Raw genomic sequence first — 12,368 nt, 5'->3', positions numbered from 1 at the left:
TAAAAAGCATATTTTGAGGGAAAAATAAACGGATAAATAGACTACCGTTCTTACAGGCTATATGTTTTCATCAGTAAAATTCTTCAGCTCTTCGGCTTCCAGTTAATGTGATAGCCCTTTCTGAATTTTATGTGTCTATATCTGATAACTTCTTTTCCCTCTAGTTTCCTTAAAAACTTACTTTTTATATCCATCTCTAGGTGCAAAGAAATGTGTATACACTCATTCGGGTATTCCATGATTCTACAAGGATGGGTTATAGAGTTCTCCTTGCTGGGCTCTTCCTCCATGATTATTGATCTTCTAGTGTGGTTTTTCAGATGACAGGTAGTGTTATATTCCTCCAAGTGGTCAACTAGAGGAGCTACAGTGAAGTTAAAGTGCTGACAAGGTGAAGGAAAATCATTTGCTTTCACTTCCATTGATCCTCTCCTGATAAAAACTAGAAAGTAAGAAAATGTCATTTGCAAAATATTAACACACATCAAGAAAACACACGCAATTCAAAACTAAATCTCTTCCTTTCTGTACAAGAAAGTAGAGACAAGAAGTTACTTACACTAAAAATATACACATATTTTTGAGACAGGATCTCACTCCGTTGCCCAGGCTGGAGTGCAGTGGTGTAATCATGGCTCACTGCAGCCTCACTCTCCCATGTTGGAGCAATCCTCCCACCTTAACCTCCTGAGTAGCTGGGACTACAGGTGTGTGCCACTATGCTCGGCTAATTTTTTAAACTTTTTATAGAGATTGGGTCTTGCTATGTTGTCCAGGCTGGTCTCCAACTTTTGAACTTAAGGGATCCTCCCTCCTAGGCCTCCCAAAGTGCTGGGATTACAGGCATGAGCCACTGCAGCCAACCTAAAAATAATTATTAAAGTGATTATATTTTTTAAGATCATGAAAACCAGGTAGTGGTAGTGTTGTAATAGGATTGGGGCATCTCAAAGAAAATACACACATTTCCCCAGTGACTTGTGGGACAGACTGTATCTTGTGACCAATGTGGTCACAACATTTCCCATCCCACAGTGTACTACTTTTCTAGGGCTACTGTAACAAAGAACCACACACTGGGGGCCTTAAAGAACAGAAGTGGCTTTCTCATGTGGTGGTTCACGCCTGTAATCCCAGTCTTTTGGGAGGTCAAAGCAGGTGGAGCACCTGAGGTCAGTTCGAGACCAGCCTGGCAACATGGTGAAATCCTGTCTCTACTAAAAATACGAAAATGAGCCGGGCATAGTGGCATGTGCCTGTAGGTCCCAGCTACTTGGGAGGCTGAGGCAGGAGAATTGCTTGAACCTGGGAGGTAGAGCCAAGATTGCGCCACTGTACTCCATCCTGGGCAGCAGAGTGAGCCTCTGTCTCAAAACAAACAAACAAAAAAGAAGTTTGTCTCACAGTTCTAGGCTCCAAATAATACTGGAGCCTTGAACCACGATGTATAAGTCCAACACCCTAAGGCCACTATGATGTGAAGATACCCAAATTAGCCTAAGTAGAAAGACAACATACACTGGGCGCAGCAGCTCATGCTTGTAATCTTTCTGTTTTTTTTGAGACGGAGTCTCGCTCTGTTGCCAAGCTGGAGTACAGTGGCACGATCTCAGCTCTCTGCAATCTCCACCTCCCAGATTCAAGCGATTCTCCTGTCTCAACCTCCTGAGTAGATGGGACTACAGGTGAGCACCACCACACCCAGCTAATTTTTTGTCTTTTGGTAGAGACAGGGTTTCACCATGTTGGCCAAGATGGTCTTGATCTCCTGACCTCGTGATCCGCCCGCCTCCGCCTCCCAAAGTGCTGGGATTACAGGTGTGAGCCACCGCACCAGGACTGTTTTCACCTTTCAGTGAGGCAGAAAAGGAAGATCTGTGAGCCCTTAAAACACTTCCTAGTTCTCTGTCATCACAGAGGCATTTTCACAATTTGCCTTCTGTTTAATTCAGCCCAGAACTTGGAAGAGTTACGGCACTACTTGAGCAAGAACTTCATCCAAAGTCAGTGCGGAGGGGCAGAGGGATGAGGGCTGAAACATTACCTATTGGATACAACGTTCACTATTTGGGTGATGGGGGCACTAGAAGCCCAAGCCTCACAATTACACAACATATTCATGTAACAAACTTGCACGTGTACCCCCTGAATCTATAATGATTTTTTTTTTAAAAAAAGGCGCTGCAGAAATGCCCAATAAGTACTTGAAAACAACAGAAAAACAAGGTAAATGCCAAGAAATTTTATTCCCATTCTCAAAGAATGCCAAAAAAGGGCTAGGCACAGTGGCTCACGCCTGTAATCCCAGCATTTTGGGAGGCTGAGGCAGGCAGATCACAAGGTGAGGAGATTGAGACAATCCTGGCCAACACGGTGAAACCTGGTCTCTACTAAAAATACAAAAATTAGCTGAGTGTGGTGGCATGCCTGTAGTCCCAGCTACTTGGGAGGCTGAGGCAGGAGAATCTCTTGAACCTGGGAGGTGGAGGTTACAGTGAGCTGAGATTGCACCACTGCACTCCAGCCTAGCAACAGAGCAACACTCCATCTCAAAAAAAAAAAAAAATGCCAAAAAAAAAAATCCAGTATCTAGTGATATAGGAGGCAATCTTTCTCACTGAATGAATATAGGTAATAAATGTGATGCTTGGCCTTGAGGCCATCAGCATATTTTATGATTGTAAAGGAATTATGTAATTTCCCGATGATCCATTTTTATTTGGTTTAATTAAATAATATAGATTGATCTCATAATAACTGCAAGGTTCAGTTAGGCACTGCAGAAAATATGTAGTTATTCTTTATTTGTTCATTCATTCATTCAACAAAAATTTACTGAGTGTCTACTATGTATTACGTCAGGCACTGTGCGCAAAGCTTCAGATTTAGTAGTAAACAAAGACAAAGGCCCTGCCCTCAAGAGGGTGACTGGAGATTCAGAGAAGTAAAAAGACTTCACAGACAATGACTATATGTTAAGCAGGAGCAGGTATAAATGCAAGGGCTCAATGATTCCTTGGAAAATCGAAGTTTGATTTTACTAAGAGAAACTGCAGATTTGCTTAAAATTGTTTTTTAAAGATTTACTACTTTTGAAGAGAGTACATGCTAAATAATCCTCTGGCCATCACATGTTTGTGAATTACAGTGGCATTTTGATGTATTTTAAGAATACTTTGTTTTCAATAAGTCAAAGTAAACTAAACACAAGAAACATCTCAAAGCCCAGAGAGTTGCTCATCAAGAGCCACACCATTGAATGTTCTGATGCCACTGGATTTAAAAACGAAATATATTGGCCAGGCGTGGTGGCTCACGCCCATAAGCCCAACACTCTGGGAGGCCAAAGCGGGTGGATTATGCAAGAGTTCGAGACCAGCCTGGCCAAAATGGTGAAACCTCGTCTTTACTAAAACTACAAAAATTAGCCGGGCATAGTGGCACGCGCCTGTAATCCCCGCTACTCAGGAGGCTGAGGCAGGAGAATCGCTTGAACATGGAAGGTGGAGGTTGTGGTGAGCCGAGATTGCGCCACTGCACTACAGCCTGGGTGACAGTGTGAGACTCCGTCTCAAAAAATAAATGAATAAAAAGAATATATTATTAATGTTTTTAACAGAATAAATTAACTTATACTTGATACCATTTTATTCTCACCTTCACTTTGTGTTTACCTTTTGATGATTGTTCCTGAGAAATAAAATCCATGTTTCCTTTAGACTCACAAATGAAACACAGGGAGCACATTTTAAATTCACCTGTGATATCTCGGCAAGTCCTGGGGAAGTTATGAAAATTGGAGGGATTTAGAAAGATTCTCATGATAATCCGAGTTTCCCTCACTGGTTGCAGAAAAGTCGCAAAGGAAAAATTTAAGGAGGAGAGTGAATAGGTGAAATTAGATTGTAAACACACTTCCAGACATGATAGCTCCAACGTTCTTTCTGTAAAGAAAAAAGAAAAACACTTTCTTTACTGTAAGGTTTTGAGTTTTAGGCGTTCAAATAAATACACATTATGCTGGCAGTTTTTCTTAGGTAGATTCAGTACGTTTTAGCTTATCAGAGACAATACTTTTTTTTTTGAGATGGAGTTTCGCTCTTGTTGCCCGGGCTGGAGTGCAATAGCATAATCTTGGCTCACCACAACCTCTGCCTTATGGGTTCAAGCGATTCTCCTGCCTCAGCCTCCCAAGTCGCTGGGATTACAGGCATGTACCATCCCACGCGGCTAATTTTGGATTTTTAGTAGAGACAGTGTTTCTCCATGTTGGTCAGGCTGATCTCAAACTTCTGACCTCAGCTGATCCGCCCACCTTAGCCTCCCAAAGTGCTGGGATTACAGGAGTGAACCATCATGCCTAGCCAATACTTTTTTTTAAAAAATATCAATTAGCAATATCTATTCCATTTAAATATTTCTATTTTATTATTATTATTATTGTTTTGAGACAGAATCTTGCTCTGTCACCTAGGTTAGAGTGCAATGGTGCAATCATACATAGCTCACTTGACCTCCCAGGCTCAAGCAATTCTCCCATCTCAGTCTCCAGAGCAGCTATGACTACAGGGTCATGCCACCATGCCCAGCTAATTTTTCAAAAAGTATTTGTAGAGACAGGGAGCCGCCGTGCCCAGCAACATTTCTTTTTTAAACTTGTTTACGTTCCCTATTAATTTTAGGAGAACAGATGTCTTTAGAAAGAAGTGCTTGGATGACAGGGTGTTGGATGCCGCAAACCACCATGGCACGTATATACCTATGTAACAAACCTGCACATTCAGCACATGTACCCCAGAACTTAAAGTATAGAAGAAGAAGAAGAAGAAGAAGAAGAGAGGAGGAGGAGGAGGAGGAGGAGGAGGAGGAGGAGGAGGAGGAGGAGGAGGAGGAGGAGGAGGGGGAGAAGGAGGAGGAGGAGGAGGAGGAGGAAGGGGAGGGGAAATGGAGGGGGAGGAGGAGGAGGAAGGGGAGGGGGAATGGAGGGGGAGGAGGAGGAGGAGGAAGGGGAGGGGGAGGAGGAAGAGGAAGAGGAGGAGGAAGGGGAAGGGGAAGGAAGAGAAGTAGTGTTGCTTGGAATCTCAACATTTTAACCATTCTCCATTCTGGAGAATTTTTTATAGATAAACCTTAGGTTCTTCTGAATCTATCTGTTCCAAAATAGAGACTCAAGTCAATTGCATGGAGTTGAACAGGGTATGAAAACTCTGAACAGTGTCTTTGTATCCGTTTCCTAGGGCTGCTGCAACAAATGACCACACCTTGGTAATTTAAGACAAGAGAAATTCATTTTCTCACAGTTCTGGAGGCCCCAAGTCCAACATCAGTTTCAATTGTCAGAAATCGAGAGGTCTACATGATTGTACTACCACTGGAGGCTCTAGGGAAGAATCTATTTCTTGCTCCTCTGGTGGCTGCTGGCATTCCTTGGCTGTGTCCACATCACTCTAATCTCTGTCTCCATAGTCACATTACTTTCTCCTCTGTGTCTCTGTTTTCTACAAAACTCTGTGTAGAATCGCCCTCTACCTTTTTTTTTTTTTTTTGACATGGAGTTTCACTCTTGTTACCCAGGCTGGAGTGCAATGACGCGATCTCGGCTCACCGCAACCTCCGCCTTCTGGGTTCAGGCAATTCTCCTACCTCAGCCTCCTGAGTAGCTGGGATTATAGGCACGCGCCACCATGCCCAGCTAATTTTTTGTATTTTTAGTAGAGATGGGGTTTCACCGTGTTGACCAGGATGGTCTCGATCTCTTGACCTCGTGATCCACCCGCCTTGGCTTCCCTAGTGCTGGGATTATAGGCGTGAGCCACCACGCCCTGCCCCGCCTCTCTTATATAAAGATATTTGTGATTGGATTTAGGTCCCACAAGGTTAATCCAAGATAATCTTCCCATCTCAAGATCTTTAACTAAATCACACCTATAAAGACCCTTTTTCCTTATAAGGTAACATTTACAGGTTTTCAGAATTAGCACCTGATGTCTTTGGATGGTCGTTATACAGACTATCACAACACCCAAAGATGAAATTTAACAAGGTGAAACCATAATTTTTACTTTTGTCTGAAGACAAACATCAGATATGGAAATGATGGTATAACAGAAATAATACTAAGTTCAGAAGCAAAAGGCAAACACTCTAGGCTGGGTGCGGTGGCTCACACCTGTAATCTGAGTCCTTTTGCAGGAGGAGGTGCTCAAATTGGTTGAGCTCAGGAGTTTGAGACCAGCCTGGGCAGCATGGCAACTCCATCTCTACAAAAAATACAAAAATTAGCCAGGCGTGGTGGCACACTCCTATAGTCCTCACTACTCAGGAGGCTGAGGTAGAAGGATCACTTGAGGCCGGGCTCAGTGGCTCACGCCTGTAATCCCAGCACTTTGGGAGGCCAAGGCGGGTGGATCACGAGGTCAAGAGATCGACACCATCCTGGTCGAAATGGTGAAACCCCGTCTCTACTAAAGATACAAAAAATTAGCTGGGCATGGTTGCGCGTGCCTGTAATCCCAGCTACTTGGGAGGCTGAGGCAGGAGAATTGCCTGAACCCAGGAGGCGGAGGTTGCGGTGAGCCGAGATTGCGCCATTGCACTGCAGCCTGGGTAACAAGAGCGAAACTCCGTCTCAAAAAAAAAAAAGAAGGATCACTTGAGTCTGGAAGTTTGAAGCTGCAGTGAGCCATGATCACACACTGCACTTTAGCTTGGGCAACAAAAGGAGGACCTGTCTCAAAAGGAGAAAGAATATTCCAGTGCTGTAGCTGTCATTAGTCAAGATACTTAGACAATTTACTTATTAATCTCCAAGAGTCTAGTTTCTTACTAGCAAAACAGAGATAACCCTGTTAATCTCATGGAGTTATAGTAACATCAAATTATAAAGTACATATGGAAACACTTTTGAAATTTGTACAAATATATGTCATTTAAAATGCAAACCCAGGCCGGGCGTGGTGGCTCAGGTCTGTAATCCCAGCACTTTGGGAGGCCGAGTTGGGTGGATCACTTGAGGACAGGAGTTTGAGACCAGCCTGGCCAGCATGATGAAACCCCATCTCTACTCAAAATACAGAACTTAGCTGGGTATGGTGGTGGGTGCCGTAGTCCCAGCTACTCGGGAGGCCAAGGTAGGAGAATTGCTTGAACCTGAGAGGTGGAGGTTGCAGTGAGCCAAGATCATGCCACTACACTCCAGCCTGAGCGACGGAGTGAGTCTCTATCTCAAATAAATAAATAAATAAATAAACACAGTAAAATGCAAACCTATATTCCAAGGTAAAAATTTTAAATTCATCTTTATGACAGAATTATCTATGATTTTATTCATCAAAATAATCAAGCGTACTGTGTAAAAATTGGGGATTTCTATTTATTAGTTATGATCAACTAAGGAATAGGCAACCTATTTTTCAGAAATTCCCAGTCTGATAGTTCTTTGTTACCATAAGAAAACAACTGACATGGTTAATTTCACCTTTATGTAGCATCTTCACCATTTCTCATATAATCCTATGGGGCAAAATATATTTTGAAGATTTCTAAATCATATGGCGCACAATGAAAGAATTATTTCCTTTTTTGAATGATTACTCCTACTCGTATTTCTTGATTCAAGCTTGAAAAAAATCAAGCTCATGACTGATATTAAAGCATTTTTTAAATTTGTATAATTTGTATTTTTATAGTTATTCCATAAGTGTTTAATTACTGGTGATTTTTTTTATTCTTTAATACATTAAGTGCTCATTTACTAGCCTTCTATATTTGAAATTGCTTCTGTAATAACTCACATTTAGTTTCCAGCTATAAAAAATTTATTCAAATATACAATTTGATTATGTTTTAATATATTTATAATCAAAGTTGTAATCAGATTGTAACTATAATTTTTAAAAAATGCCTTCGGTAATAATGCCAAGGAAGGATATGGAATGCACTATGGAACTCCATAATCTATACCTTTTTTTAATATCACTAAAATAGATTAAAAACTGATTTCTTGCCATCTTTCCATTTTCCTCACTGGCACTTTTCGCTTTATGAAAGCTTCAACTTCTTCAATTTATATTGCTATGATATGACTTAGAAAAGAGATAGAGAAATTTTTACTGTCAATATTGCAGCATTCTTTATTTAATAAGTGACCAACTGAGCTTTCTAGAATTCATGACAGATCCTTTATATTCGGCTATGGGGTAATTTCATGATGATTTTTAAACCTCAGCTTTAAATAATTCAATTGGAAAAGAAATAAATAGAAGACACACCCTTCCCCAGTATAATTTTAAGAAATAAATTCTACTCAATCATTTTTGCTATCAGGTGGACTATATTCTCATCTCCATAAACAAGGATTTATGAATTTAACTGCTGCCATTAATACTGCTGAGAGTTGACATCTAAATGCTCACTCTCAGGGATGGAAATGCATTCCAGAATTACTCCAGTACTAAGACTGCAACCTCTCAGAGGAAGTACATAGAATACTAAAGAGAATTGGGAAAATACGTGGCACTATATGCTCAAGTCAATTATTTCCTCTTTTTAGAGAAAAGCCACGGCAAGATTAAAGAAACATCTTTCTTTTTAAACTTTTATTGTAAAAATATATTACGCACACATATGAATAAAATGTATCATGGCAGTTAAATAATAATAACTAATACCCATGTACCTATCACCCAGATTAAGAAACAGAATATTACCAATATATTTGAAGCACCCCTATCTCTTCTCACCCCTACACTATAGCATAGTTTAGAAATATATACACATATATGGAATATACCATACATATTCTGTGATTTGCTTTTACTTTGTTTAATGTGTTTTAGTCATGTTGGTGCATAAAGCCGTAGTTAATTATATATGGTATTCTTATGAATGAATATACTATAATTTATTTATTCATTCTTCTGTCAGAGAACATTTGTGTTGTTCCATTTTTGCTGTTATGAATAACGTTGCCATGAACTGAAACTCTCATACATTGCTGGTGGGAATATAAAATAGTACAATCACTCTGGAAAACAGATTTTCTTATGAGTTAAACATATACTTACCATATGACCCAAAAATTCCACTCCTAGAAATTTACACAAGAGAAATCAAAACATATGTCCACGCAAAGACCTGTACGTGAATTTTTATGGCAGCTTTTTTACTTATAATAGCCAAGAACTGGAAACAATTTAAATGTCTAAAATCTAGTCGATATATAAATAACTCTTGCTGTATGCATGTAATGGGATACCACTCAGCAACAAAAAGGAAAAAACTACAAGCAGCAACACGAATGAATCTCAGAGGCATTATAAAGAAGCCAGACTCAAGTGGCTATATATTGTATAATTCCACTTATATTAAATTCAAGAAAGTGGAAAACTGCTTTGGCAGCAGGAGAAGGGCTCTCCTGTAATGGAGCTTTGCAATGTATGGTTTGGCTTTGTGTCCCCACTTAAATCTCATCTTGAATTGTAATCCCCAGGTGTTGAGGGAGGGACCTGGTGGGAGATGACTGGATCACAGGGTAGTTTCCCCCAGGCTATTCTTGTGATAGTGAGTGAGTTCTCACAAGATCTGATGGTTTACAAGTCTCTTCCCTCTTCTCTCTCCCTTCTGTCTCCTGCTGCCTTGTGACAAAGTGCCTTCTTCCCCTTTGCCTTTCGCTATGATTGTAAGTTTCCTGAGGCCTCCCCAGCCATGCAGAACTGGGAGTCAATTAAACCTCTTTCCTTTATAAATTTCCCAGTCTTGGATGGTATCTTTATAGCAGTGTGAAAACAGACTAATAGAAGCAAAAAGAAACTTAGAAGTGATAGAATGTTCTGTATCTTAATTGTGGCAGTATGTACACTGGTGAGTACATTTGTCAAAACTCATCAAAGTATACATTTAAAATGGGAGCATTTTACTATATGTAAATTATATGTCAATGAAGTTGATATTAAAATAATAATACTATAAATATTCATGAACATCTCTTTAGTGTACACTAAGGGTTCAATGACTGGGTGTTTGGCGTTTCTTCAGTTTTAGTAGAAAATGCCATATCATTATACAAAAAATGGTTTGTATCAGTTTATATTCCCACCTGCAATGCATAAAAATTCTTTTTTTTTTAAATCAGAATCTCACTCTGTTGCCCAGGCTGGAGTGCAGTGGCACAATCTCAGCTCACTGCAACCTCCGCCTCCTGGGTTCAAGTGATTCTCCTGCCTCAACCTCCCAAGTAGCTGGAATTACAGGCATGCACCACCATGCCTGGCTAATTTTTGTATTTTTAGTAGAGACGTGGTTTCATCAAATTGGCCAGGCTGGTCTCAAACTCCAGACCCCAAGTGATCCCCTACCTTGGCCTCCCAAAGTGCTGAGATTACAGGCGTGAGCAACCTCCTGGCAGTTCTTTCTTTCTGACCAGTGCTTTTCAGGTTTGCCAATTTGATGAATGTCAAATAGAATATCTTCATGGTTTTAGTGTATATTTCCTAATTTTCTCTATTTTTTCTAATTTCTGATTTTTTGTTAGGTTGTCTTTTTATCTAATTAATGTTTAGAAGTTCTTTAAGTTTTCTGCTTAAAATTTCAATAAATTCTCTAAATTTTTTATCAAGATATCTCACAGTTTGTACCTTATCTATTTTCTTTATTATCTTTTAATTAAAGGAAGCTCTTAATATAGTAAATTTATCAACTACTTTCTTAATAATTTGAGCTTTGTGTCTGAAGTCCTTCTTCCTTAAAAGATCTTTACCTGTATTTTCTTCTAAAAGTTGTTTTTAAAGTTTTGCCTTTCACATTTCATTTCTTAAAAAATGGAATGGCTGGGCACAGTGGCTTATGCCTGTAATCCCAGCCCTTTGGGAGGCCAAGGTGGGTGGATCGCTTGAGTCCAGGAGCCTGAAAACAGCCTGGCCAACATGGCAAAACCTCATTTCTACAAAAAACGCACACACAAAAATAGCCAGGCATGGTGGTGCATGCCTGTAGTCCCAGCTACTACGGAGGCTGAGGTAGGAGGATTGCTTGAGCCCAAGAGGTTGAGGCTGCAGTGAGCCATGATCATACCACTGCACTCCAGACTAGGTGACAGATATGGAATTGTATATAGTATGATGTGTGGAACCAAATTTGTTTTTTTTTTAATGTATAACCAATTAATTACACTAGCATTTATTGAGTAGCCTATCTTTTCTTATCTGTAATGACATCTCTGTCATATATAAGCATGTTTCTGGGCTCTCAATTTTGTTCCATTAGTCCATTTTTTCATCTTTGCAAAGATACCATGCTGACAAACTACTTTTCCTTATAAAACCTCTTATATCTGAGAGGAAAATGTCCCCTTGCCTTTTTTTTTTTTTTTTTTTTTTTGAGAAGGAGTCTCACCCTGTCACCCAGGCTGGAGTGCAACAGCGTGATTGGGGTTCAGGCAATTCTCCTGCCTCATCCTCCTGAGTAGCTGCCACCACACCTGGCTAATTATTTGTATCTTTAGTAGAGATGGGGTTTCAGCATGTTGGCCAGGCTGGTCTTGAACTCCTGGCCTCATGATTCACCCCCCTCGGCCTCCCAAAGTGGTGGGATTACAGGTGTGAGGCACCACACTTGGCCACCTTGTTATTTTTCTTGGGAAGTATCTTAGCAATTCTTGGCCCTTTGCTCATTCCAATAAATTTTAAAATCAGCTTGTTAAGCTCAGTGAAGAACCTAACCCAGTTGTTGGTATATGGAAATACAATTGACTTTTAAATATCAATCTTCTTTTTTGTCATTTTGTTAAACTTCTTTATTAACTTTAATTTTTTATAGCTTTTAGGTTTTCTATGCAAATACGCATATTGACTGAAAATAATAATACTTTTCTTCCTTTTTTTTGTGACTCTCACACTGTTGCCCAGGCTGGAGTGCAGTGGTACAATCTCGGCTTGCTGCAACCTCCGCCTCCCAGGTTTAAGTGATTCTCCTGCCTCAGCCTCCCGAGTAGCTTGGATAACAGGCACCTTCCACCATGCCTAGCTAATTTTTTGTATTTTTAGTAGAAATGGGGTTTCACCATGTTGACCAGGCCAGTCTTGAACTCCTGACCTCGTGATCCACCTGCCTAGGCCTCCTGAAGTGTTGGGATTACAGGTGTGAAGCACCACGCCCAGCCAATAACTTTATTTCTTACCTTCCAGTCTTCATACTTTTTATTTCTTATACTTGTCTTACTGCAGTGTCAAGAATGTCCAGTACCAGGTCGAATAGAAATTATGAGAGTGGGCATCCTTGCTTGCTCCTGATTTTAAGAATACTTACAATGTGTCATCATTGAGAATATTTCTTGCAATTATTTTGGATGCCCTTTATCAATTTAAGCAAAT

At 40.2% G+C, this 12,368-nt stretch overlaps 1 protein-coding gene across 1 annotated transcript in view; it reads right to left on the bottom strand.

The window, feature by feature from the left end:
* TMEM156 (transmembrane protein 156) overlaps positions 1-12,368 on the bottom strand; it is a 57,312-nt gene that overhangs the window by 21,925 nt on the left and 23,019 nt on the right. Inside the window, exons 2-3 of the mRNA XM_035293883.3 lie at positions 3,675-3,944; positions 182-442 (exon numbers count right to left, since the gene is read on the bottom strand). Of these exons, the coding sequence (XP_035149774.2) occupies positions 182-442; positions 3,675-3,944 (531 nt within the window). The remainder of the gene's footprint in view (positions 1-181; positions 443-3,674; positions 3,945-12,368) is intronic.

Source organism: Callithrix jacchus, chromosome 3 (assembly GCF_049354715.1).
Source record: "Callithrix jacchus isolate 240 chromosome 3, calJac240_pri, whole genome shotgun sequence".
Lineage (NCBI taxonomy): Eukaryota > Metazoa > Chordata > Mammalia > Primates > Cebidae > Callithrix > Callithrix jacchus.
Note: the sequence above shows the minus strand (reverse complement) of the source record. Positions and strands in the feature narration are given on the sequence as shown.